The following is a 26,023-nucleotide window of genomic DNA, read 5'->3' on the forward strand; positions in this document are numbered from 1 at the left end:
TCTTTCCCTCTGCCTTGCAGGACACCTCACCATCCTGGACATCCTTTTGACTCACAGTCATTTCTCCCCTGACGTTCTCTCCCCTAGCCTCTCAACCTCTACCCTAGTGGAGGAGCCCACACTTGTCTGGAGAACTTCTGTACACCGCCTGTCTCAGGAGCGCACAGTACTTGTTACTGAATTGTCTGGAGGAGCCTAGTCTAAATGTTCTTTCTCATTTTGTTCTTGGTTTCTCACAGACTCCTCTAAGTATAAATCATTGCAAGTTAAGCTTTGACTTACTTTAGTGCCAGGTCATATTAGAGGACTGTCCTGTTTTCCTTCCTTCCTTTCGTTCCTTTCGTTCCTTTCGTTCCTTTCGTTCCTTTCGTTCCTTTCCTTCCTTTCCTTCCTTTCCTTCCTTTCCTTCCTTTCCTTCCTTTCCTTCCTTCCATCGCATTTAAGTTCTGTTCTTTTCTACATATCACCTTTACTAATGAAGAACATGAATGGAATTAATGTTCTTTTATTTTGGCCACAAGACCAGTGGGATCAATTGAAAAATATTTATATTTATAAATTTTATTGTTAGAAATTATTACAAAGGTGATACATATTCATGATAGAAGTTAAAAAAAAAAAAACAGAAAGATCCACGTAATCTCACCAGTTAGAGATAACCAGCACTGTTCACATTCGAAGGTATGTTGTCTTTTTTCCCCCACGTGGTTGCTTGTACACATACACTCTCATAGTTAAAAAACCTGAAATAGCCTCATTCTGTGTATGTTGTTTTAAGTCCTGTGTTTTTAATGGCTACATAGGTTTCTACCAAGGGTATATCATACTTTAACCATAGTCCGCTATTGAATATCTAGTTTTCCATTTTTTTACTATTTTAAACACTCCTGATATAAATATTGTAGTAGTTAAATCTCTGTTTTCAGCAGTAGGCATTTTCTCAGGTGAAATTCTTAGAACTACAGCCACAGAGGTGAAAGTGTGCTAAGTTTTCATGCTATTGATATGTGTGGCCAAGTTGGTCTCCAGAAAGTTTGTAACAGCCCCCCTTGTAAGTAACTCATGTTTTCCCTGAACTTGGACACCATCCTCTCTCGTCAACATCTCCCACCAGAGTGATACATTTGTTAAAATTGATGAACCTACATTGACACGTAATTATCACCTAATATAAATAGTTTATATTAGGGTTCACTCTCGACATTGTGTATTCGAGGGGTTTGGCAAATGTATAATGACATGTGTCTACCACTGTAATATCATAGACTATTTTCACTCACCTAAAAGACCTCTATGCTCAAAAGTCCTCTGTGCTTCCCTTGTTCATCTCTCTGTCTCCCTTGCGATCTCTGGCAACCACTGATCTTTTTACTGTCCTAATAGTTTTGCCTTTTCCAGAATGTCAAATACGTTCTGCAGTCATACAGTATGAAGCCTTTTCAGATTGGCATCTTTCACTTAGTTATATGTATGTAAGGTCCCCCCATGCCTTTTCATGGCTTGTTACCATTTCTTTTTAGTACTAAATAATATTTGTCTGAATGTACCACAGTTTACCCACTCACCTGCTGAAAGGTGTCTTATTGCTTCAAATTTGTGGCGATTATGCATAAAGCTGCTGTAAACATCCATGTGGAGATTTTTATGTGGACATAAGTTTTAAACTCCTTCGGAGTGCAATTGCTGGGTCATATGGTAAAAGGATGTTTCATGTTGTGAGAAACTGCCAAACTCTTCCAATATGGCTGTACCCTTTTACATTCCTACCAGCAATGAATGAGAGTTCTTGTTGCCCCACATCATTGCCAATATTGTTAGTGTTCTGGGTTTTGTATATTCTGATACAGGTGTAGTGGTATCTCATTGTTTAACTTGCATTTCCTGATGGTGTTTAATATGGAACATCTTTTCATATGTTTATTTGCCATCTGTATATCTTCTTTGTTGAGGTGTTAAGATCTTTGGCTAATTTTTTAATCCTGCTATGTTTTTTATTATTGAGTTTTAAGAGTTCTTCATATATTTAGGATAACAGTCCTTTACCAGATATGTCTTTTGCAAGTATTTTCATCCAGTCTCTCCTGTCTTCTCATTTTCTTAATAAAATCTTTTTAAAAATTTTTATTTTTCAATTATAGTTGACATTCAATGTTATATTAGTTTCAAGTATACAACAGTGATTAGACATTTATATATCTTACGAGTGGTCACTCTGATAAGTCTAGTGCCCATCTGACACCACGCATAGTTATTACAATATGACCGTCTATATTTCCTATGCTGCACTTTACATCCCTGTGACATAACCGGCAATTTGTATATCTTAATCCCTTTCCCTTTTCACCCACTCTACCAACTCCCTCCCATCTGGCAACTTTCAGTTTGGTCTCCGTATCGATGAGTTTGTTTCTGTTTTATTTGTTCATTTATTTTGTTTTTTGGACTCCACATATAAGTAAAATCATGGTGTTTGTCTTTCTCTGTCTGACTTACTTCACTTGGCACAGTACTCTCTAGGTTCATCCAATTTGTCTCATATGACAAGATTTCATTCTTATTATGGCTGTGTAATATTCCATTGTATGTGTGTACCACATATTCTTTATCCATTGTCTGTTGATGGATATCTATGTTGCTTCCATATCTTGGCTATTGTAAATAATGCTGCAATGAACACAGGGGCGCGTATGTCTTTTTGAATTAGCGTTTTGGATTTCTTCAGATAAGTATCCAGAAGTGGAATTGCTGGGTCATATGGTAGTTCAATTTTTAATTTTTTGAAGCACCTCCACAGAGTTTTCCACAGTGACTGCACCAATTTGCAATCCCACCAACAGTGCATGATGGTTTCCTTTTCTCCTCATCTTTGCCAGCATTTGTTCGTTGATTTATCGATGATAGCCATTCTGCCAGGGGTGAGGTAATAGCTCACTGTGGTTTTTATTTGCATTTCCCTGATGATTAGTGATGTTGAGCATCTTTTCATATGTCTATTGGCTATCTCAATGTTCTCTTTAAAGAAGTGTCTATTCAGGTCCTCTGCTCATTTTTAAATTGGATTTTTTTTGGTATTAAGTTGTTTGAGTTCCTTATATATTTTGGATATTAGCTCCTTATTGTATTTATCATTGGTGAATATCTCCTCCTAGTCAGTAGGTTGCCTTTCGTTTTAGTGATGGTTTCCTTTGCTGAGCAAAAACTCTTTAGTTTGATGTTGTCCCATTTTTTTTTTCTTTTGTTTCCCTTGCCCAGGGAGCTATATCAGCAAAAATATTACTAAGAACAATGTCATAGAGTTTACTGCCTATATTTTCTTCTAGGAGTTTTATGGTTTCAGGTCTTATATTTAAGTCTTTAATCCATTTTGTTTGCTCTTATATATGATGTAAGAAAGTAATCCAATTTTATTTTTTTACATGTTTCTGTCCAATTTTCTCACCACCACTTTTGAAGAGACTGTCTTTACCCCTATTGTATAGTCTTTCCTTCTTTGTTGTAGATTAATTGACCATATAGGCATCGGTTTATTTCTGAGCTCTCTGTTCTGATCCATTGATCTATGTGACTATTTTTATGCTAGTACCATGCTGTTTTGATTACTATAGGCTTGTAATACAGTTTGATATCAGGTAGCATGATACTTCCAATGTTGTTCTTAAGATCGTTTTGGTTATTTGGGGTCTTTGTGGTTCTATAAAAATTTTAGGATTATTTGTCCTAGTTCTGTGAATAATGCCATTGGTATTTTTATAGGGATTGCATTGAATCTGTAGATTGCTTTGGGTAGTATGGACATTTTAATGATGTTAACTCTTCCTGTCCATGAGCATGGATTATCCTTGCATTTATTTGCATCTTCTTCAATATCTTCAATGTGTTACAGTTTTCTGAGTATAGATCTTTTATCTACTTGATTAAATTTACTTCTAGGTATTTTATTCTTTTTAATGACATCGTAAGTGGTATTGTATTCTTAATTTCTCTTTCTGATAGTTTGTTATTGGCGTATAAAAATACAACTAATTTATGAATGTTAATTTTGTACTCTACTGAATTTATTTATTAGTTCTAATAGTTTTTTTGGTGGATCATGTCATCTGTAAATAACGAGTTTTACTTCTTCCTTTCCAATTTAGATGCCTTTTATTTCTTGTCTGATTATTGTGGCTAGAACTTGCAATACTATGTTGAATAAAAGTGGTAAAAGTGGACATCCTTGTCTTGTTCCTCATCTTTAAGATAAAGCTTTTAGCTTTTCACCACGGAGTACGATGTTAGCTATGGATTTGTCATATATGGCTTTTCTTACATTGATGTACGTTCCTTTTTATCCCACTTTCCTGAGAGTTTTTTTTTTTTATCATAAATGGCTGTTGGATTTTATCAAATGCCTTTCCTGCATCTATTGATTTAATCATGTGATTTTTATACTTTATATTGTTTATGTAGTGTATCACATTAATTAAATTTGCAATTGAACCAGCTTTGCCTCCAGAGATAAATCCCACTCGTTCATGATGTGTGATCTTTTTTAATGTATTGCTGAATTCAGTTTGCTAATAGTTTGTTGAGGATTTTTGCATGTATGTTTATCAGGGATGTAGGCCTACAATTTTTAAAATTTTTTGTGGTGTCTTTGGTGTTGGTATCAGGGTAACGCTGGCCTCGTAAAATATGTTTGCAAGCCTTCCCTACTCTACAATTTTTTGCAATAGTTTGAGAAAGATAGGTATTAATTCTTCCTTGAATGTTTGGTAAACTTCACCTGTGAAGCCATCTGGTCTTGCTTTGTTGGGAGTTTTGTGGTTACTGATTTGATTTTGTTAGCAGTTATTAGTCTGTTCAGATTTTCTGTTTTTTTCCGTTTCATCTTGGAAGATTGTGTGTTTCTAGGAATTTATCCATTTCTTCCAGATTGCCCAACTTGTTGACGTAAATATTCATACAAGTTCTTTATAATCCTTTGTATTTCTGTGATACAATTGTCACCTCCACTTTCATTTGCGGTTTTGTTTATTTGGGTACTTTCTCTTTTTTCTTTGATGAGTCTGTTAAAGGTTTATCAATTTTGTTTATCTTTTTAAAGAACCAGCTCTTGGTTTTATTGATCCTTTCTGTTGCGTTTTTAGACTATTTCATTTGTTTCCTCTCTGGTCTTTATTATTTACTTACTTATACTTAATTTGGACTTTGTTGTTCTTTTTCTGGTTTCTTTAGGTGTAAGGTTTGATTGTTTGAATTTTTTGTTTGTTTCTTCAGGTAGGCTGTATTGCTATGAATTTCTCTCTTAGAAATGCTTTGGCTGTGTCCCATAGATTTTTGGATTGTTGTGTTTTCATGTTTATCTATCTCAAGATATCTTTAGATTTCTTCCTTGATCTCATTGTTAACTCATTCATTGTTTAGTAGCCTGTTATTTAGCCTCCAAGTGTTTGTGTGGTTTTCAGTTTTCTTTTTGTAAATGACTTTCAAGTTTCATATCATTTTAATTGGAGAAGATGCTTGATGTGATTTCGGCCTTATTATTATTTATATTGAGACTTATTTGTGGCCTGACTGTGGTTCTCTCCTGGAAAATGTTCCATGTACATTTGAGAAAATGTATATTCTGCTGCTTTGGGGTGAAATATCCTAAAAATATCGACTGAGTCCACCTGATCTAATGTGCCATTTAAGGCCACTGTTTCCGTGTTGATTTTCTCTTCGGATGATCTATCCATTGCTGTCAGTGCGGTGTTAAAATATCTTACTTTGAATGTATTATTGTTGATCTCTCCCTCTATGTTTTTCAGTATTTGCTTTATATATTTAGATGCTCTTACATTGGGTGCATAGGCAACTACTAGAGTGCTGTCCTTTTGTTGGATTGATCCCTGTATCATTATGAAATGCTCTTCTTTGTCTCTTGTTACAGCCCTTGTTTTAAAGTCTATTTGTGTGATATAAGTATTGCTACTCCAGCTTTTTGTTTCCATTTGCATGAAATATCTTTTTGTCATCCCTTTCAGTCTCTGTGTTTGTGTCTTTCGATCTGAAGTGGGTCCCTTGTAGGCATTATATGTATGGGTCTTGTTTTTTTACCCATTCAGTAACCCTCTGTGTTGAAATGGAGTTTTTAGTCCATTTACATTTAAAGTAATTATTATTAATATGTATGTAGTTATTGCCATTTTATTGTTTTCTGACTGTTTTTCGTTGTTGTTGTTTTTCTCTGTTCCTTATTCTCTTGCTTTCTTTTAAATTGTCAGTTTTCTATAGTGTTGTGTTTAGATTTCTTTCTCTTAATTTCTTTCATATCTCTTGTAAGATTTTTGGTTTGTGGTTACCGTGTGCTTCCTATATACCAAGCTATGTTTACAGCAGTCTATTTTAAGTTGATGTTCAAATAAGTGCAAACACATTCTAAAATCTCTACAATTTTTAGTCATCCCCTCCATGTTTGTATTTTTGTCATTATTTTTTACTTCTTGTGTGTTTCCATTAACTTATAGTTGTACTTATGTATGATCTTCCTAGTTTTGCCTTTTAATCTTTGTATTAGTTTTATAGTCGGTTAATCCACTGCTTTAATTTTCTGTTTGCCTTTGTCAGTGAGGAATTTCTCCTCTTCTATGTTTTCTTATTCATGTTATTTATTTTTTTAAATTTTCTTAAGACTAACATTTTTTGTAATACTGGTTTAGTGGCGATGAATTCCTTTAGCTTTTTCTTGTCTGAGAAACTGTCTCTCCTGCTATTCTAAATGATAGCCTTTCTGAGTAGAGTAATCTTGGTTGTAGGTCCTTGCTTTTCATCACTTTAAATATTTCATGCCAATCCCTTGTAGCTTGCAAAGTTTCTGTTTAGAAATCAGCTTATAGTCTTAAAGGATCTCCGTTGTATGTAACTAACTGCTTTTCTCTTGCTTCTTTTAATTGCTTCTCTGTGTATTTAAGCTTTGGCATTTTAGTAACATGTGCCTTGGTGTGAGCCTCTTTGGGTTCATCTTGTTTGAGACTGCACTTCCTAGACTTGTATGTATGTCTTCTTCACCAGGAAGTTTTTCATCATGAATTTTTTTTCAAATAGGTTTCCAGTCCCTTGCCTTCTCTCTTCTTCTGGTACCCCTATGATATGAATGTTGGTACACTTGATGTGGTCTCAGAGGCCCCTTAAACTATCCTCATTTTTTTGGATTCTTTTTTCTTTTTGATGTTCCAATTGAGGGTTTCCTATTACCTTATCTCTGATTTAATTGTCACTTCATCTAATGTGCTGTTGAGTCCCTCTCATGTAGCCTTCATTTCAGTTATTGTAGTCTTCATTTCTAACTTTTTTTTTCAGTCTCCATTTTTATGTTTCTTATCTCTTTGTTGAAGGTCTCACTGAGTTCATTTGTTCTTCCTCTGAGTTCATTGAGGATCCTTGTGACCAGATTTTTGAACTCTGCATCTGATGGGCTGCTCTATTTTGTTTAGTTTTGTTTTTTTTTTTCCTGGAGTTTTGCTCTGTTCTTTCATTTGCGACATGTTTGTTTTTTGTTTTTTGTTTTTTGTTTGTCTCATTTTACTGACTCTTTGTGTGTTACTATTAGGTAGATCTACTACATCTTCTAGTCTTGCCAAAATTGCTTTTTGTTGTAGGTGTTCTGTGGGCCTTAGTGGCACAGTCTCCCTGGTCACTGGAGCTGGGTGCTCCAGGGGTGTCCCTTGTGTAGGTTGTGTTTACCTTTTTATTGTAATTTAGCCTTGATTGCTGTTGGCGTATCAGTGAGTGGCATTGACCTTCAAGCCGACTGGCTGTGAGGAATAGCTGTGACTACAGCAGATGACCTGTTGTGCGGGTGCTGACTCCACAGAGCAGGATTTGTTTTAGCAGGGCTCTAGTGTCTGCTGAATCTGCCCTTTGGATGTGTCATTTGTCAGTTTGGTTCATTGGTGCTCTGGTGTGGTCTGAGGTTGGTTCCTGGGTGTGTTGGTTCTGAGGATTCTTGGGAGGGACACTTGTGTAGGCTGAGATTAGCTACTGCCTGTGTCTGGCCCCAGGACCACCTGGTAGGAGCTACAAAGTGATCTTTGGTTGGTCGCTGCCTGCAATAGGCTTGGAGACACCTGGGAGAGGCTGGGCTGCAAACTGAGGTGGGCTGCCACAAGTTCCAGGCCTGGGGTCACTTAGCAACAGGCACAGGGCATGCTGAGGCCAGCTGCTGCTCCTCTGAGGTTTGTGAACCTTTGATAGATTTTAGTTAATTTCACAGTGGGAGCTGAGGAAGGCAGCTGGAAGAGGTTCTGTTGTGCATGTAACTGGGGCGGGGCCTCAGGGAATCACCAGAGCAGGGCAAACCGTATTAGCCAGATTAATGGAGAGCTCGGATTTGGCACTCATCTGCACCTACAGTGTTCTTGGGGGAATATGCTCAACAAAAGAACAGTGGCAGCTGCCAAGCACTTCCTCCCCAGAGAGAACTGTCCTGACTCCTGCTCCTCCAGCCCACTCTGTAAACCTAGTCAGTTCAGCTCCTCCCTGTATATCTCTGGCTTTTTGAGCTGCTTCCCTGAGCTGGAGCTCCAAGCGAGTGAGTTTGTGAGAGAGATTGTGCGTGGTCCCTTTAAGACTGGCAGTGTCTAGGTTTCCAGCAGCTCACCTCACTCAGCTGCAGTCACTACTGGTTTTCAGAGCCACACGTTATGAGAGCTCCTTCCTGGCACTGGAGTCCTGGGCTGGGAAGCCTTGTGTGGGACTGGGACCCCTTGCTCAGGGAGGATGTACTCAGCTGAGTTCTCCCTCTCATTTTTTAACCACCACAAGAAGATGTGGGGCCTGCCTGTTCTGCATCTCCTCCTGTCTTCCCAATCTCGACATTGGCTTTTTCTTTATATTCTTAGTTATATGACTTCTGTTTAGCTCTTCTTCAGGTGATTCTTAATGGTAGTTGTTATGTAATTTAGTTGTCGTTTTGACGTGGTCGTGGGAGGAAGTGATCACATAGTTTACCTACTCTATCATCTTGACCATAACACCTCTTAATAAATATCTTTTGTAGAGCAGAAAATTCTTAATGAAGTCCAGCTTCTTAATTATTTTTTTCATGATTGGTGTCTTTTGTGTCTTATCTAAAAAGGCATCGCCAAACTCAAGGTCATATAGGTTTTCTCCTATATTATCTTCTAGGAGTTTTATAGTTTTACATTTTATATTCAAGTTTGTGATCCATTTTGAGTCATTTTTGTGAAGGGTGTAAGGTCTATTTCCATACTGTTTTGTTGTTGTTGTTGTTATTCGCTTGTGGATATCTGATGGTTGAGTACCATTTTTTGAAAAGACTTGTCTTTTGCTTCATGGTATTAACTTTACGCCTTTGTCAAAGATCAGTTGACTATATTTCTGTGGGTCAGTTTCATTGATCTCTTTGTTCTTTTGCCAGCACCACACTGTCTTGTTTACTGTGGCTTTATAGTTAGTTTTGAGGTCGCGTATAGACAGTCTTCTAACTTTGTTCCTTTTTTTCATTGTTGTCTGTTCTGATTCTTTTACCTCTCTGTATAAACTTAAGAATAAGTTTGTTGATATCACAAAATAACTTGCTGGGATTTTGATTGGAATTGTCTTGAAAGTCGAGAAGAGCTGACATCTTAACATATTGAGTCTTTCTATCCATTAACATGGAGTATCTCTCCATTCATTTAGTTCTTTGGTTTTATTTATGAGAGTTTTGTAGTTTTCCTTATATAGTTCTTCTACATGTTTCTTAGATTTATACCTAAGTATTTAATTTTAGGGGGGTCTTAATATAAATGGTATTGTGTTTTTAATTTTAAATTTAGTTTTTTCCTTGCTGGTATGTCGGAAAACAATTGACTTTTGTATATTAGCCTTGTATCTTGCAATCTTGCTATAATCACTCACTTTCTAGAATATATTTTAGTCTGTGTTTTAAGGCTGGATTCATTGGATCCACTCATTTAATGAACTGGCATTTTTAAATCACTTATTTTCTGTCTAGATATTGATTGTGCAGAGATTAGTAAGACATTATATCTGTCCTTGAGAGGCTTACAACTTGGTTGGGAAGATAAACATACACACAGGCAAACGTAGTAAGGTGTTTCAGTCTCTATGTGAGAAATTTTCACAGAGTACAGTGGAGGGCATAAAAGTGAAAATGGTCACTTTTCCCTGAGGGCTTGGGGAGGAGAAGCAAGGAAAAGTTTCATGGAGGAGATAACCCTTGAGCTAAGTTTTGAAAGAGGGTGGTGAAGTAGTGGGATTTGGGGATGTGGTTAATGAAGGTCAGGAGGACCAGTGGACTCAAAGGCTTGAAGCTAGAATATTTCCTAACGTGTTCTGGCATTACAAGCAGTCAAACTGTTGAAAACGACAAAACCTAGTTTATGTTGAATTGCCATTCTAAGGAGCTTGAACTTTATCCCTTGGTCATTTGGAGCTCTGAGAGAGATAATCAGTCACGTGATTAAATGCACATTTGGAAAAGTCACTTTGACAGCACATAGAGAATGGATTGATTATTTGACAGGTAGTAGAAAGATCCAGTTGAGATTTGTAGTGATAGTTACCAAAAAAAGGATGATGTGAAAAGAAGGGAAAAAAATGGCATAAATGATAGAGGCTCTGTTCATCTCTTTGGCAACCAAATCAAAGTTGTGACAGAAACAAGGAGTGAGCAGCAAGGAAAAATCACCTGGGATCCAGATGAACAAGCCATACAACTAGGGAGAAATCCAGGAAATCACCCTGCAACAGCAGAAGGTAGGACAGGGCAAGGATGCGGGGCTGCCCGGTCTCAAGTGGCTGAGTGAGACAGAGGCTGCAACAACAGCAGACTCCTCTTAAAGGGGCCGCGACCACGAGAGGATTTTCGCTGTGTTGGACCTGCTCGCTCTGAGCACCAGTGCCGATTCGGCTGTGCTCAGGGCGCACCAGGGACTTACAGGGAGACATTATCAGAGTGAGAGCCAAGGCAAGACTCGCTCTATATAGAAGTGCCGGTGGTATCCATTGTTCGCTGTTGAGCCCTCCCCTCTCCCAGTGCGCTGGACACAGCACCGCCATAGCCACGACATCATCAAACTGGATAACAAAGGTCGCTACGCCCTGAGGATCCCTGAAACCCCGCATACCCCAACTCGAGCCCCATCCAAGCCACATCCAGATATATCGTCAGCGAGTCAGATGCTCTTTGCTGAGCAGTGCCTAGACTCACACTGGAAGCAGCTGGCCTCAGTTTCTGGTGTGGCCTTTTGAGGCAACTATAAGCACAGCGTCTATGGATTGCTTGCTGAATCTTAACAGGTGGCCCTGGGGGGATAGAGGCTTGGGCCAAGTTTGGCCTGCAGCTGAACTCATCTCAAGACTGTACCACTGGACACCTTCTTCACAAATCCACACTAATAAGATCTTGAGACCTAGGAGCTTTGCTTAGTCCATAGAAACAGACGCGGAGGCAGCCAAAATGGGAAGACAAAGAATCAGAAACCATATGAGAGAACAGAACAGAGGTCCAATATAATGGAGTCAAGTAATCTAACAGATGCAGAGTTCAAAATACTGGTTATAAAGATGCTCAGTGAACTTTTGGTTAAATTCAGTGAGAACTTCAACAAAGAAATAAATGTAAAAATAGAAATGGAAATTATAAAAGGGAACCAGTCTGAAATGAACATATTATCTGAAATGAGAAGTGTGTATTAAATGGAATAAACAAAGGGATAAACAGTGAATAAAGAAAAAGACCAAATGCCCTATCTAGAGGATGGGAAAGCCAAAGACATGCAATCAGAATGGCAAGAGATAAGATGCCAAGACTATAAAAATAATTTAAGGAGCATATGAGACACTTAAGGGTCCAAATATCGGTCTGATCGGCATACCTGAAGAAAATCAAAATGTCGAACAGCTGTTTGAAGAAATAATGATGGAAAACATCCCTAACCTGGTGAAGGAAATAGACATAAAACCCCAGGAAGCTCAGAGAATTCTAAAAATCAGGGATCCAAAGAGGCCCACACCAAGACACATCATAATTAAAACACCAAAGATTAAATATAAAGAAAGAATATTAAAAATAGCAAGAGAAAAACAGATAGTTACCTATAAGGGAATACCTATAAGACTGGCAGCTAATTTCTCAAAAGATACTATGCAGGATAGAAGGGCAAAAAATATTCGACAGGACGAAGACCCAGGATCTACAACCACGAATAAATTATCCAGCAAAGCTATCATTTAGAGTTAAAGGACAGATAAATAGCTTCCCAGACAAAAATAAGCTAAAGGAATTTATTGCCACCAAGCCAGTATTACAGGAAATGTTGGAGAGATTTCTTTACGAAGAATAAACATGTATTGAAAACAGTAATAAAGAATGGTAACAACTACATTTCTATCAATAAGTGCCTTAAATGGAAAAGAATTAAGTGGCTGAAAGGATAAGAAAACAAGACTACTACATATACTGGCTATAAGAGACTCACTTCAGATTAAAAGAGACACACAGAAATAAAGGAAGAGGATGGAGAAAGATATTACTTTGATGGACCTAGAAGGTATTTAAATCAGAGAAAGATAGACACTATATGATTTTACTTATGTGCAGAATCTAAAGAATAAAAAGAACAAACTTATCAAAAACAGACTCATAATTATGGTGGACAATTTGGTGATGGACAGAGGGGAGGGGATTTGGGGGGCCTGGGAGAATAGGGCGAAGGGTTAAAGAAGTACAAATTAGTAGGTGATGGATGGTCACAGGGATGGAGAGCACGGCATAGGGTATGTAGTTAGCATTAATAGTTGGCTAGGTGTAGGGTCAGGGGAGGAAGGGAGCAATTGGGATCGTTTTACAAACTATATAGCTGTCTAACCAATGTATTGGATACTTGAAACTAATTGAAATGAAAAAACTAATAAAACTTAAAAAGATGATGAGAACCTGTACTAAGGGAGTAGCAGAGGGGAGTATGGAAAGGAAGTGGCAGAAGTAAGAAATGTTAAAGGAGCTGAATAATTGACACTTAGTAATTGATTGGATATGGTAGGCAAGGCAGAAGAATGTTTTCCAGAATTCTAGATTGAAATGGAGAATACAGGAGGAAGAGTCAGATTGAGCAGGAAAGCAGGTGAGTTGAGTTTTGGACATGTCGTTGAACAGATAGGTATAGAGATATTCAGTAGGCACTTGATTATAAAGGTCTTATGGCTATAGAAACATGTAGAGGGCTGATACAATGATCAGTCTTTGTCATAGTAACAAGAAAATGGGACAGAGTAGGTGGATCTGAGATATATTTTAGAGAGCCAACAAAGTTTGTTTATGGATTAGGTTGGTGGTCGTGTTGAGGGTAAGGAATGCAGTTAGTATGTGGGAAATTTATATTCTGAAATGTTTACGTTAGAAAAGAAGAATAAAAATATAACATTTCAACCGAAGAAGTCATAAAAACCGAACTGAATACATCCAAAGAGAACAAATGAAGAAAACCATAAAATATATATAGAAATTACTAAAAGGGGAAAACATTATACAGCTACAATCTACAAAACTAAATACTGTTTCTTTGAAAACACAGAAATAATAAAGTTCTGGTAAGACCGATTAAAAAGAGAGAAGGCAAACATACAAATATTTGTAATGGAAAAGAACATAACTACAAGTTACAAATTGAACAAATCAAAAAATAATACTGTGCCAGAAGTCCTGAAAATCAATATAAAATTGGCAGTTTCCTAGGATAATATATCATATCAAAATTGACTCACTAGAAATAAGAAACATAGACTTATAGTCATTAAAAAACATGAATAAGGAGTTCAGACAACCCATGAAATTACAAAACCAAACACAAACTTGATGGATCTAGATATTTTTTTGGTTAGGGTCTATCAAGCTTCCAACAAATAGAAGTGCATATCTTATCCACATTGTTCTAGAAGATAGATGAGTAAACAAACTCAATGAACTTTATGGTACTAGGATAACTTAATCATACTAGTCAAAGAGTATATACAGTTAAGAAGGAGAGTATGGTAACTGCTTGTAATTTTCTTATCTCATGAATAATTATGGAAATTCAGAATGAAATTTAGCAAACATGAATCAGCAATTTAGTTTTTAAAAAATCACACATACTAAGTTTATTCAAGGAATGAAAATGAGTCAACATGAAAAAAATTGACATAGTTCATGTTAACAGATTAAAGGAAAAAACAGATTGTTCAGAGGTTGCAGATAAAGCATTCATTAAAATGCAACACTTATTTAGTATGAAAATCTTATTGCAAACTTGAAATAAGGTACTTCCTTAATCTAGTATGGGATATCTATCAGAAGCCTTTTGTATGTACCATATTTAATAGTGAAGTATTTGAAGCATTTCTGTTAAAGCCAAGTATGAGGCAAGAATTCCTACTGTTGCCACTTCTGTTCATCATTTCACTGAAGATTCTAGTCAAAGTAGTAAGAAGAAGAAAAAAGAAATGAGAGCTAGAGAGGAAGAAACATGGTTATTGCTTGCAAACAGTGGGCCTGTCCTCAACATCCAAGAGAAGCTACAAACAGGCTAATCAAAATTTAAAAGATTTCAGCAAAGTGTCTGGAACCAAGGTTAATATACAAGAGTCTTGCTTTTTTTGAGAACAAATTCAACTTAATTTTTTCCCAGACAACCACCCAACAATTCTAACACTATTAAACAACTCATCTTTCCCTTATTTACTTAAATGCCACCTTTGCTTATACAGTCAATATTCTTATAAATATATAAACAAATGACTTATATTTACTCATATATTTACTTCTTGTAGTGTCCTTAGTTCCTTCCTGCAGATATGGGCTTCCATCTGGGATCGTATCCCTCCAGCTTGAAGAACTTTTATTCTTTTAATATTTCTTATAGTGTGGATCTGGTGAGGACAAATTCACTTAACATCTGAAAATGTCTATTTTTGTTGAGTTTTGAAGAATATAGTTCTTAAGTATATAATTTTAAATTGATAGTTTTATTTTAAATTTAACTTTTAAAAATGCCTTCCATTCTTTTCTTTCTGAAGAGAGGTCAGCTATAATTCTTACTTTCTTTTTTTGCCCTTATTTTGATGTATCCTTTTTCTCTTATTGCTTATAAGATTCTCCTTTTCCTTTTCACTGTGATGTGCCAATAGTGGATTTATTCATTTTTCCTGCTTAGGGTTTGCTAAGCTTGAATACGTGATTAATATCTTTCATCCATTTTGGGAAATTCTCCATCATTATTTCTTGAAGTTTCTTTTGGATCTAAGCATTGCAGAAGTAAGCACTTTCTCCATTTTCCAGACAACTCTCCATGCCACTGTTTACTCAGCAAAAGTGTTGTGGAAGAAAATTGCTGTACAGGCAACATTAGCCCCAAAGTTTGGGCTCCTTTGTATTCTACTCCCACTATGCCAAACAACATACAGACCTTAAGAGTTCAGTTGGTTTCTACTTGTCTCAGCAAGCATCAACTGCCGATTGTAGGGTTACTCTTCCACTTGTCTGTGCCACACAGTCTGTTGCTTTCGTATAAAGTAATAGTAGAAAATGTAATTTTTTAGAAGATGCTATCAGTGATAGTTACATAAGTTAGTATATGTTCGAATTAATGTAATGATACATAAAAGAGTTTTAAAAACATTGAAAAAGAAAAGTAGACCCAAATAAATGGAGAGAGATACCGTATTGATAGATTAGGAAACAATGTTGTAAAGATGTAATTTATTCCTCAAATTAATAGTATATTTGGTTCAATTCTGTATTAAAATTCAACAAGATTTTTCTGGGAACTTTACAGTTGGAACCTAAAATGCATATGCCAGAATAAAGGTCTAGGAATAGCCAAGCAATTTTTAATAAAAGTAAAATGGAACACTTCTTGTAATAGAGAGCAAGATTTAAAAGCAAGGTACTGAAGTATGGTGAGATATATAGAATGATGGAACACAAGAATAGGCCTAGAAACAAACCCATGTATATGGGAGCTTGTTATATGTGAGAGATGGCATTACAAATTCATGATCGGTACAAAACCAAGTTCAATAAATGGCATTGGACAATTGGCCACCTGTATAAAAAAATATTAAACTAGAAACCTACCTGATTATGGACTTCTAAATCAATTCCAAATAGATAAGAAAGTAATAGTAAGAAATAAAACTACAAAACTTGTAGAGGAAAATAATGTAAAAAAAATCTGTATGACATACAAAGATGGGAAGGAATTCTTAAGTAATATCCAGATACACAACCATAAAAGGAAAAGGCTATTTCTTGATAAATTTAAGATCAAGAACTTAAAACTGTCAGGGAAGTACAAATCAAATCATCGTGAGATAGACCACGTTATACCCACTAGGATGGCTATAATAAAAAAAGATAATATCAGGTATTGATGAGGTTGTGGAGAAATTGGAGCACTCTGCACTACTGCCTGTGAGAATGCAAAATTGGGCAATTGCTTTAGAAAATAGTCTGGCAGGTCCTGAAAAGGTTAAACATAGTTATCATATGACCCAGCACTGCCCCCCGCCCCACCACTCCAGGTATATAACCAAGACAAATGAAAGCATGTCTACACAAAAACTTACATATACAAGTTCACAATGGCTAAAATGTGGAAATTCAAATGTTCATCAACTGATGAATGGATAAACAAAATGTTTATGAATAAATAAAATACTTCTTACAATGGAATATTTTTGGCAATAAGTAGGAATGAAATCCTGACACATGCTACAACATGGATGAACCATGAAAACAGGATGCTAAGTGAAAGCAGTCATAAAAGATCACATTATATGATTTCATTTGTTTGAAATGTCCAGAATAGGCAAATCTGTAGAGACAGAAAGTACATTAGTGCTTGCCTGAGAGCTGGGGGAAATAAGAGTTTACTTGCTGGGTAGTGTTGCAGGAAGCGACACCCGACGGAAGAAATTGTACGCTCACACAACTTCGTTAGAGGAAGGAGAATTTATTGGCCGGCAGAGCGCGTGGGGTTAATAACACCATGCATGAGCTCACTTTGGTTAGATTTATTACAGTTTATATACCTCTGCAGTGTCCATACAAGGAGCATGTGATTCCTTTGTCTCACATGTGCCTCATGACTCAGGTGGGGGAAGGAATTTTCAGACCGCTGGTCTTACAGGTTGTTTGTTTTGTGACATTGGCGTTATCAGCACTTATAGGATTCTCGAACAGAGATGGGACATTGAAGCTGTAAGTAGGAAGCAACGCTTATTATGCTAACACCTGCTCAGTGGATTGTAGTCCCAATTGTAACATAAAAAGTAGTTTTATAGTCTTGTTATTCCTACACAGCTACAGAGATAAGAAGGAACATTAGTTGGTTGGCAAGCCATGAATCAACAGATGTGAGCTGGAGAGTGCTTGAGGTGGGGGAGGTAGCTATGGGAAAACATGTTAGCTGGAGAGTCCTGGAAGGGGTAAGAGAGCAGTCAGGAATGGGCTTTAACTGGCTGAGTCGGTCATTTCTGTAAGCCCTTTCCTTTGTGTTTTTCAAATGCCTCCTATCCTCTCTTAGTATGAGGTTTCTTTATGATATGATGAATGTGTGTGAAAATTAATTATAGTGATGGTTGCCCAATTCTGTGTATTAAATTGTATGCTTTAAATGGTTGAAGTTAGATGGTAGGTGAATTAGATCTCAAAAAAGCAGTTAAAAACAATCAACACCCTTTCATATGGCAAAAGATACCATTAACCATATTAAAGAAAATCCACAGACATGGAGTAGTTATATGTAATATATAAAATTGGTAAAGGCTTAGTATCCACACTATAAAGAGAACTCCTAAACATTATTAAGAAGTAGGTGGATATCTTTCCAGTTTATGGCCAGAGATTCAGGCAGTTTACCTAGGAAGAAATCTAAATGGCTGATAAAGTTTGGTTTCAGTGAGATGCAATTTAAAATAATGATGAGATACCATTTCACATCTATCTTGGTCCAAATCCATATGCTTTAGAATATCAAGTGTTGGCACATATGTTGGGAAATGAAGTGAGCCCCTTCATCGCTGGGAGTGTTAACAAATGCAACTTCCTTGGAGAGTGGTCTGACAAAGTCAAATTCAGATGGGTCTGCCCTGTGACGTAGTTGTGCTAGAGCCTCTCCTGCCTGCTGCAGTGCGCTTTGTGAGTGAAATATGGGGAAGAAACCGCTGAGCTCCTCAGTCCAGGATAACTCAACTGTAATCTAGTTGCACAACGTACAGCGGGTAAATTCAGTGGGCTAGATTTACATACATCAACAGAGATAATTCTCAGAAACAGAACATTGAGTAAACATAGCACTAGGATACATGCAATATATTATTTTCCCCAAGTTTTCGAATGCAGCATCAGTAATTGTATCTGTTTATATATACACATGTGCTTAAAGTATACAAAACATGTGTGGTGAATGGTACTTGCTAATTTAAGAACTAAAGTTGCCTCTGGGGAGAGCAGAAAGGCTGTTTTTTCCATCTCCAAGGACTCTTGGGAGGACAAATAAGTAACAGCCTGGTTGATTGGAAGTGGTTGCTGCTAGTTCTTAGGGGCTGTTGATTCATCTTTTTCTCAAAGTTAAAAGTTAACAGATTTTTTTTAAAACTGCTTTTTTAGTGGTGGTATAATCGGCTCATATATACAAGGGCTCATTATGTGCCAGCTACTGTTCTAGGGGCTTTATAACAGTGAACAAGACTGGGCAAAATCTCTGCTGTCACAGAGTTTACAAATGAGGGATGATAAACAGTAAACAAGTAGAAAATTAACTGTATCCTTGACTGGCATGAAACTGTGAAGGAACTAAAGCAGGAGACTAAGGGCTGAGAGTGGTCAGGGAAGGCCTGTCTGAGGAGCTATGTATGAGTGGAGACCTGCATTTGAAGGAAGAGCAAATGTGTGGAAATATTGGGGAAAGCATTCCAAGCTTAGATAAAAGCCTTCAGATAGGACATGTTTAACATTTCCATGAAGAATACAATATATTTAGCAAAAGAAGTGCAAACTTATGCTTTGAAAACTACAAAACGTTGTTGAAATGAATTAAAGAAAACCTAAATAAATAGAAGGATATCCCAAGTTCGTAGACTGGAGACAGTATTGTTAGGATGGCAATACTGCCCAAGCTCTATTCCACAGATTCAGTGCCACCAAAGTCGTAGCAGACCTGGCAGAAATCAAAAAGCTGATGCTGAAAAATAGCAAGGCCAGTGTGATCAGAGCCCAGTGAGGGAGGAGGAGAAGTTGGTGGAGATGTAAGTCATTAGGATTGGCAAGGTTTCCAGATCATGAAACCTCCCTGTGGGCCCTAACAGGGAGCTGTCACCGACCTTATCCTAGGTCCAGTGGGAAACCTTAGGAGGGCTTTAAGCAGGGGAGTGATAAAATTCAGTATTTATCGAGTGCTTCTCTGTGCCTTGTGCTGGAATGGGCATGTGGATGGCAGTGAGTAGGACAGAATGTTCAGTAGATAGAATTCAGCTTTTCAGTGGTAGGAAATGAGAGCATCCTCATTTTATTTTTGTTCATGTTGGCATGTGTTTGTGTCACATTACTAACCTACTTAAACATTTTTTTAAGTAACATGGAAGTAGCAAGTTGTTAATTATAGAATAATTGGAAGATTAAACTGAAAGGAAATGTACATATCTTTCAAGATCTTATCACTTGGAAATAACAACAATTAACATTTAGTTTTTCTAGCTGGTGTTTTGGAGATTTATGATCAAACATTTCTCAAGTTCAATAATGAGTGACCACCTTTACTCTACTCCCCAATACTGTGAAAGGAAACAAAAGTGAGAATCATAGGTTTTCTTTTGGCAAGTCAATCCATGGGCTTTCTGATTAATTTCTTTCAGGTGGAGCTGATCAGAATAATGTTCAACATCAACCCCTTGGATAACCTGAAGCTATATATCAGCAGTCGGCCTCCCTTGGTGGTCTTTATGATCAGTGTAAGTGCCATGGCAATAGCTTTCCTGACCTTGGGCTATTTCTTCAAAATCAAGGAGATTAAGTCACCGGAAATGGCAGAGGTATAGTATATTCTCTAAGTTCTCCTAAGACTGGCTGGGAAAACACCTTTGGGCTCTCCACACACTTTTCTTTGGTTGTGACTTTTTTATCCCAGTGAGAAAGATCAGTGTTTATTCAGATATTTTTGTCTTTCATCTCCCTGTGACTCACTTTCTTAGGAAGTTTCTAGTCAGGTAGATATTGATTTAAGTGATACTGCCAGTTTCGCTTAGACTGTGTCAGTAATGAAGCAGGTATTTTGGAAAGTGTATTGTAAAATGTTTGCATCAAGATCTAGCTTCTTTTATATTCATGTGAAATTAGCTCTTTGAAGTTTTTGAAACCTATAAACATTTGTTATTTTAAAGCCCCATGTCATCATGGAGTTTTATCAGCTGTATGGATAGCTTTTTCATTGGATAAGAAGGGATCCTAATGACATTAGGAATAGGTTCTTATTTCCAAATATATTTATCTTTTTTTATCAAGGAAAACTTCAGTTATCTATGAGCTTACCTTCTAGATTTTACATTTTGGTCAATTTAAATTAATTATTAGGGCATTGCTCTTTTTTAATCCTTAATCTAGGCACATAATGGTTCGAACACTCAAAATGCAGATTTGAAATGATGTGTCTTTACATATCAGAAAATAATAAAAAGTTAATAATTCTTATTTAATAGAGGTGAATTACAGTGTTACCTATTAATTTATTTTCCATGTTAGAAATTTTGCTGAATTAATGATATGATGAGTTTACTGGTGGATAAGGTTTCTTTCAGGACAGATTAGTTCTTAGTAGATTGTCTGAGTGACTCTTACACTTCTTGTGTGTATTCGTTGGTGAGAGTGGGATGGGAGTACAGATTGGAATTGCATTGTTGCTACAGTGAAGGAGAAGAGAGTTCTGCTGAGTGTAAAGGGGGTCATGGCTTTGTCTTGTGCTCTGTGGCATTCAAGATCATAGGTGGTCTTGGCAGGAGGGACTCTTTCACATGTGAACTCCCTAACACAGTTAAAGTAACAAGTTTTAGCTGTTTCTATCATAGAACCTTTTCCAAGAGTTTCTTACCAGCAGACATAGTGGCTGGCTTAATTTTCTCTCTTTTCCGACCCTGCCTGAATCTTTAAAAGATGTGGAAACAGGCTATACCCACATTAGGGCTGAAATGAACATGCTAGTCACAACCAACGCTCTACAGCATCCTGGCATTGCTTTTTCAAAAGAGCTCGAGTCCATGTTGAACACTCAGCCAAGGCCAATGGTCAAGTTGTAGCCTGGAAAATTAGCCCTTAAATCAAAATGGGCTTGATACTGGCTTTGGCAGACTGTTCAAAATGGACAGCAACAGCAATGCCCCAGGGCCAGATGCTACAGAACTTTGGTTATTTTAATATTATATTAATTTTGTGATCTTATTTTCAAGGGAGGATCATAGGTATATGGGAAAAGTTTGGTGCTGTGAGTCAGAAAACTTAATCCTGATTCTGCTTTCAATTGTGGAATTGGAGAGTATGTAATTTGCGCAGGGCCTCGGTTTCCTTATATCTGGAATATGAAGGGATGAGACTAGAATGTTCATTTTCAGCCCTGAGGTTCTTGAATGGTCTGCTGAGTTTGTAGATGTTAGGGAAATGTAATTTGATACATCAGTTGCAGTCTTACTAAATGGCATATACTGATGCCGTAAAAATAGACTCGCTTGACTGCTTAGGGATTGCTCAGATGGCATTTAATTAATGCTAGTATAAGTGTGATTGTAAGTGTAACTTGATTTGACAACTTTCTGTAGATGAATGTTGCTTGGGAGAAAGATATATGTAACACCCTAGGTTAGATGTGTTGTTGTTTCAGCATGAATTCATCTTTGGGTTTCTACTAAAATTAAAATAAATCCTATTGGGTACTTTACTATGTTGGTATCAGTTTAACCATGACATAATAAGCTGTATGTGTTTTTAAAACTGCTTATGATTTAAATCATTAATACAGGCAGGGTGTATATTAAGAGAAGCCTGAAAACATCTTTTCTCCCTTTTGAAATTGTTGCTGTTCTAAGGTAGCATCCAAAGTCCATGACGAGGGGGAAACAGCCCCATGAGTATTGGTATTTACTGTTTCACGTTCTCAAGAGAGAAAGCAAGGTGTATAAAATTGACTTTTTTAGGAATTATTTTGAGGCAGCCTTATTTTTAAAAAACAACTAATTGCAACTGCTAAGTGAGTTTGGATTACTGCTTTTCATGTCTTACTGCTTTTGTTCAAGCTTTCATTTCAAGTTTAATTCTGAGGCTAAATCATTTTCTATGAGTATAATATGCCTTTTTGTTTTTTCACATATTTTCTTGAATAAGTTGGTTTAATCTTACAGCTTATTTAATATCATGCTAATGAATAGTTCATATTTAAGATTATGAATATAAGAGTGGCTGGAAAACCACATTATTATGCCAATGCAAGAGGCTGATGGCTGTATTGTCACTGTTGTTCTAAATGATTGACTCTGAAGTGTTGTGTCCCCATTGTGGTTTGATGTCACCTTGAGGGTCATGGCTATATAACTGCAGTGGCAGCACTTTTAGACTGCTCACACTTGTTTCTCTGTTTCATTTTCCTGAAGGATTGGAATACTTTTCTGTTGCGGTTTAATGATTTAGACTTGTGTGTATCAGAGAATGAAACATTAAAGCATCTCACAAATGACACCACAACTCCGGAAAGCACAATGACCAGCGGGCAGGCCAGATTGTCCACCCAGTCCCCACAGGCTTTGGAGGATTCAGGCCCCGTTAACATCTCAGTTGCAATCACGCTTACCCTGGACCCACTCAAACCATTTGGAGGATACTCTCGCAACGTCACTCATCTGTACTCAACCATTTTAGGGCATCAAATTGGACTTTCAGGTATGTGAGTGTTAGCCATTTTCCTTTCAGACTTTCTCAGGCAACAGCTATTACAAAACAGTATTAGCAGTGTGTGGTTTTATTTATTAGACTATTTTATATTTTTGCACACACCTCCCCTCTTGTTGAGTTTGAACTAAGCAGTCAAGAAGGAACCATTTCTACTATACCTTCACTTAATATAGTGCTTGGCACACAGTAGGCTGTCAATTAAAAACCTGTAAGTGTGAGACACTGGGAAGAGACTATAAGGCGTATTTCTGGTCTTAATATTTACAGGCATAAAAAATATATTCAGGTTTATCTGATGGAGATTGCAATACATACTACAAATATCACTATTAGTCTACAAATTTCTGAGTGCCCACCATTAGCTCATCACTGTGGTAGGTGCTGGAATGAACTAGAAAAAGCCTAAGATCTGGTCTTTTGGCATTTGGGGATTATGGAAGAGACAAGGATACTATGAATTAATATTTATCAAGTTCTTTGCACAAAACAAATGCTATATAAGTGCTTGACGCCTGTAAAACATTGGGCAGTGCCCTTTGACCAGTACTAAACCCATGACAAGACTCTAAGTTATTCAGGACAAAGTTGAGAAAGTAGTGGAAGCTGGAAAAGCTTTATGTTGGAGGCCTGGGTCTTGGAAGAATATTCTGTGGTTCATTGGTTACCAAGAGCCTTTTAAAGCCCTTAAAGAAGTTGGGAGCGCCTGCCAGCCTTCTCTTGGCTGTTACAGGTGAGAGCGCTTTCCTTGGAAATAAGATAAGGGTGATTTCTGTGTTTTCCATATTGTGAGTAGACCTCTCTCTGTGGTGTTGGAATACCTTGGTTTTCATTTAAGCTTCATCACTTACCTGTCCCATGACCTTTCTCAAGTCTGTGAGACCCTCTGATCCTCAGTCTGCTCATATGTAAAAGGGGAGCAGTAACACTTTTTTGGTCATGTTTGTGGGATAGTGGTACATTTTAAGTGAAGTAATACATATAAAAGTAGTTTGAAAATGGAAAGTCATGTGCAAATGCTAAAACGGTGGTGATAATAACTCACCTGGCCCCGAGCTGTCCAACTGGGGCACTGCCTGGGGCCTTGTTTGGCATCCCCAGTCCTGGCTGAAAGTGGCCCCTCTCCTATTGCCATTTGGTGGCTCTGCCAGGTGAGCAGGCCTCAGAGTCCAGCTCAGAACTGCTGTTGTTCCTGCAAATTCCTCAGGAGTCCTGTTTCTGTGGACTGATAAGTGATTCCTGCATGGGTTTGATTTCAGGATTCATTCAAATCCCAGAGAATAATAATTATATGGATTCTTGCCTTTCTTTACCAAAAAAACGATTTCTCTTCCATAGGCAGGGAAGCCCATGAGGAGATAAACATTACCTTTACCCTGCCTGCAGCTTGGAGCTCGGATGACTGTGCCCTTCACGGTCACTGTGAGCAGGTGGTGTTCACAGCCTGCATGACCCTCACAGCCAACCCCGGTGTGTTCCCCGTCACCGTGTAAGTGGTTTCCTGAGCCCAAGGATGTGTGTGAGAAGCTCCATTTATCATGAATATGACTGGGATGCTTCAGCAACAAATTCTCAGGATGACTTGCATTGCATTACTTCACCTGGACCTAAGGCATTCTTTAAGTTTAATTTGGAATTCTAAGGTAGAACTCCTGCATATAAATAGCAGAAAGTCAGTTCCTCAGCAGGGTTGGTTGTCATTGGCTGTTCTTATGCTGCCTTTCCTGTTGGTAGAAGCGCATCACAAAAGATAAGGAAGAGTGGATCCTGTGACCAGAACAACCCATAATTAAAGCTCCCGAAAGATAAAAGTTTTGTTCATCTCCATTATCCAGAGTTATTTTTCAAATTGAGAGCATAAATCAAACCTTATTTTCCATGAAACAGTTACTGTTTCTGAAACTTTTGCTTCATATTTTTTGAATAGTCATCAATGTTACTGCTTTACCTTTAAGGTTTTTTTTTTTTTTTTTTTTGCCTCTCCTTTTTCTCTAAAGGAGATAAAAGATCTATAAATGAATGAAATACATAAATGTAGGCTATTTTTAAAAATTCTCTGGTGAATCCTTTTTCAATAAGAATAAGAGTAAGAAACTGGGAAGAAACAATAAGGCCTATTTCTGGTCTTAATATTTTCATCCCAGTGTTTATCTGTTTTAGACATTTGGAGGTTTGTAGGACAAGAGCAGATAAGTTAAACATTATTTGCTGTTGGTTATAGTATCTGACGGAGAAGTTTGTATGTTAAACTTCCTGTTGTGACTAAGAATTTAGACAGTTTGAGAAAATGGGCTTGAAAGGAGCAGGACTCTTTGGCCACATCATATACGAGAGGACCATGGGATGAATTCTGAAGACAAAAATATAACACCCATACTCCTAAATGTCGAATGCCTGTTTCTTACTCTTATATGTTTATTAAATAAAAAAAATATTAAATTTAAAAACAGGTCTCTGAACTAAAAGCAAAATGGTATGTTATCTCAGAGAAACACGTATCTCTCTTATTTCTCCTTTCCACACGTGTGGTATGGTTATGTTGGGCCAGGGGCTGTGGGGAAGATGCAGTAAATGTCTCAGGCCACTGAGCACATTTCTTTTCCTCTTTTCTCCTGCAGACAGCCACCACACTGTGTTCCTGATACATACAGCAACGCCACGCTCTGGTACAAGATCTTCACAACTGCCAGAGATGCCAACACCAAATATGCTCAAGATTATAACCCTTTCTGGTGTTATAAGGGAGCCATTGGAAAAGTCTATCATGCTTTAAATCCCAAGCTTACAGTTATTGTTCCAGACGTAAGTGAGAAAATCGTGTGTGTGTGTGTGTGTGTGTATGTGTCTGTCTGTCTCTTGTCTCTCTTTGTTTTATTCTTAGTAAAATGCAATTCAAGGCACATAGGGGGAAGTTATAAGCTACTTACAATTTAATGTGAATGAATTTTCTGAAAAGGGGCCATAATAAGCAACTTTGGGAGAAAGCCTGAATGCCTTAGATAGTAGCTAAAAGGAGAACAAAGAAGCATGCCCAGGCACAGAATCAGGCAGTTGGAGCACCTGAGG

At 37.3% G+C, this 26,023-nt stretch overlaps 1 protein-coding gene across 4 annotated transcripts in view; it reads left to right on the top strand.

The window, feature by feature from the left end:
- Positions 1 to 26,023, top strand: part of TMEM248 (transmembrane protein 248) — a 41,181-nt gene that overhangs the window by 10,378 nt on the left and 4,780 nt on the right. For 3 of the 4 annotated variants that reach the window (XM_015594668.2, XM_006918519.3, XM_015594667.1), the window contains exons 2-5: positions 19,885 to 20,061; positions 22,663 to 22,948; positions 24,296 to 24,446; positions 25,576 to 25,759. In XM_015594668.2, coding sequence (XP_015450154.1) covers positions 19,903 to 20,061; positions 22,663 to 22,948; positions 24,296 to 24,446; positions 25,576 to 25,759 — 780 coding nt within the window. In that variant the 5' untranslated portion in view covers positions 19,885 to 19,902. Of the gene's footprint in view, positions 1 to 19,884; positions 20,062 to 22,662; positions 22,949 to 24,295; positions 24,447 to 25,575; positions 25,810 to 26,023 lie in introns of those variants that run through there. The other variant, XM_025051523.1, reaches the window with a different exon arrangement.

The sequence above is a fragment of the Pteropus alecto genome, unplaced genomic scaffold, assembly GCF_000325575.1.
Source record: "Pteropus alecto unplaced genomic scaffold, ASM32557v1 scaffold68, whole genome shotgun sequence".
Taxonomy (NCBI): Eukaryota; Metazoa; Chordata; class Mammalia; order Chiroptera; family Pteropodidae; genus Pteropus; species Pteropus alecto.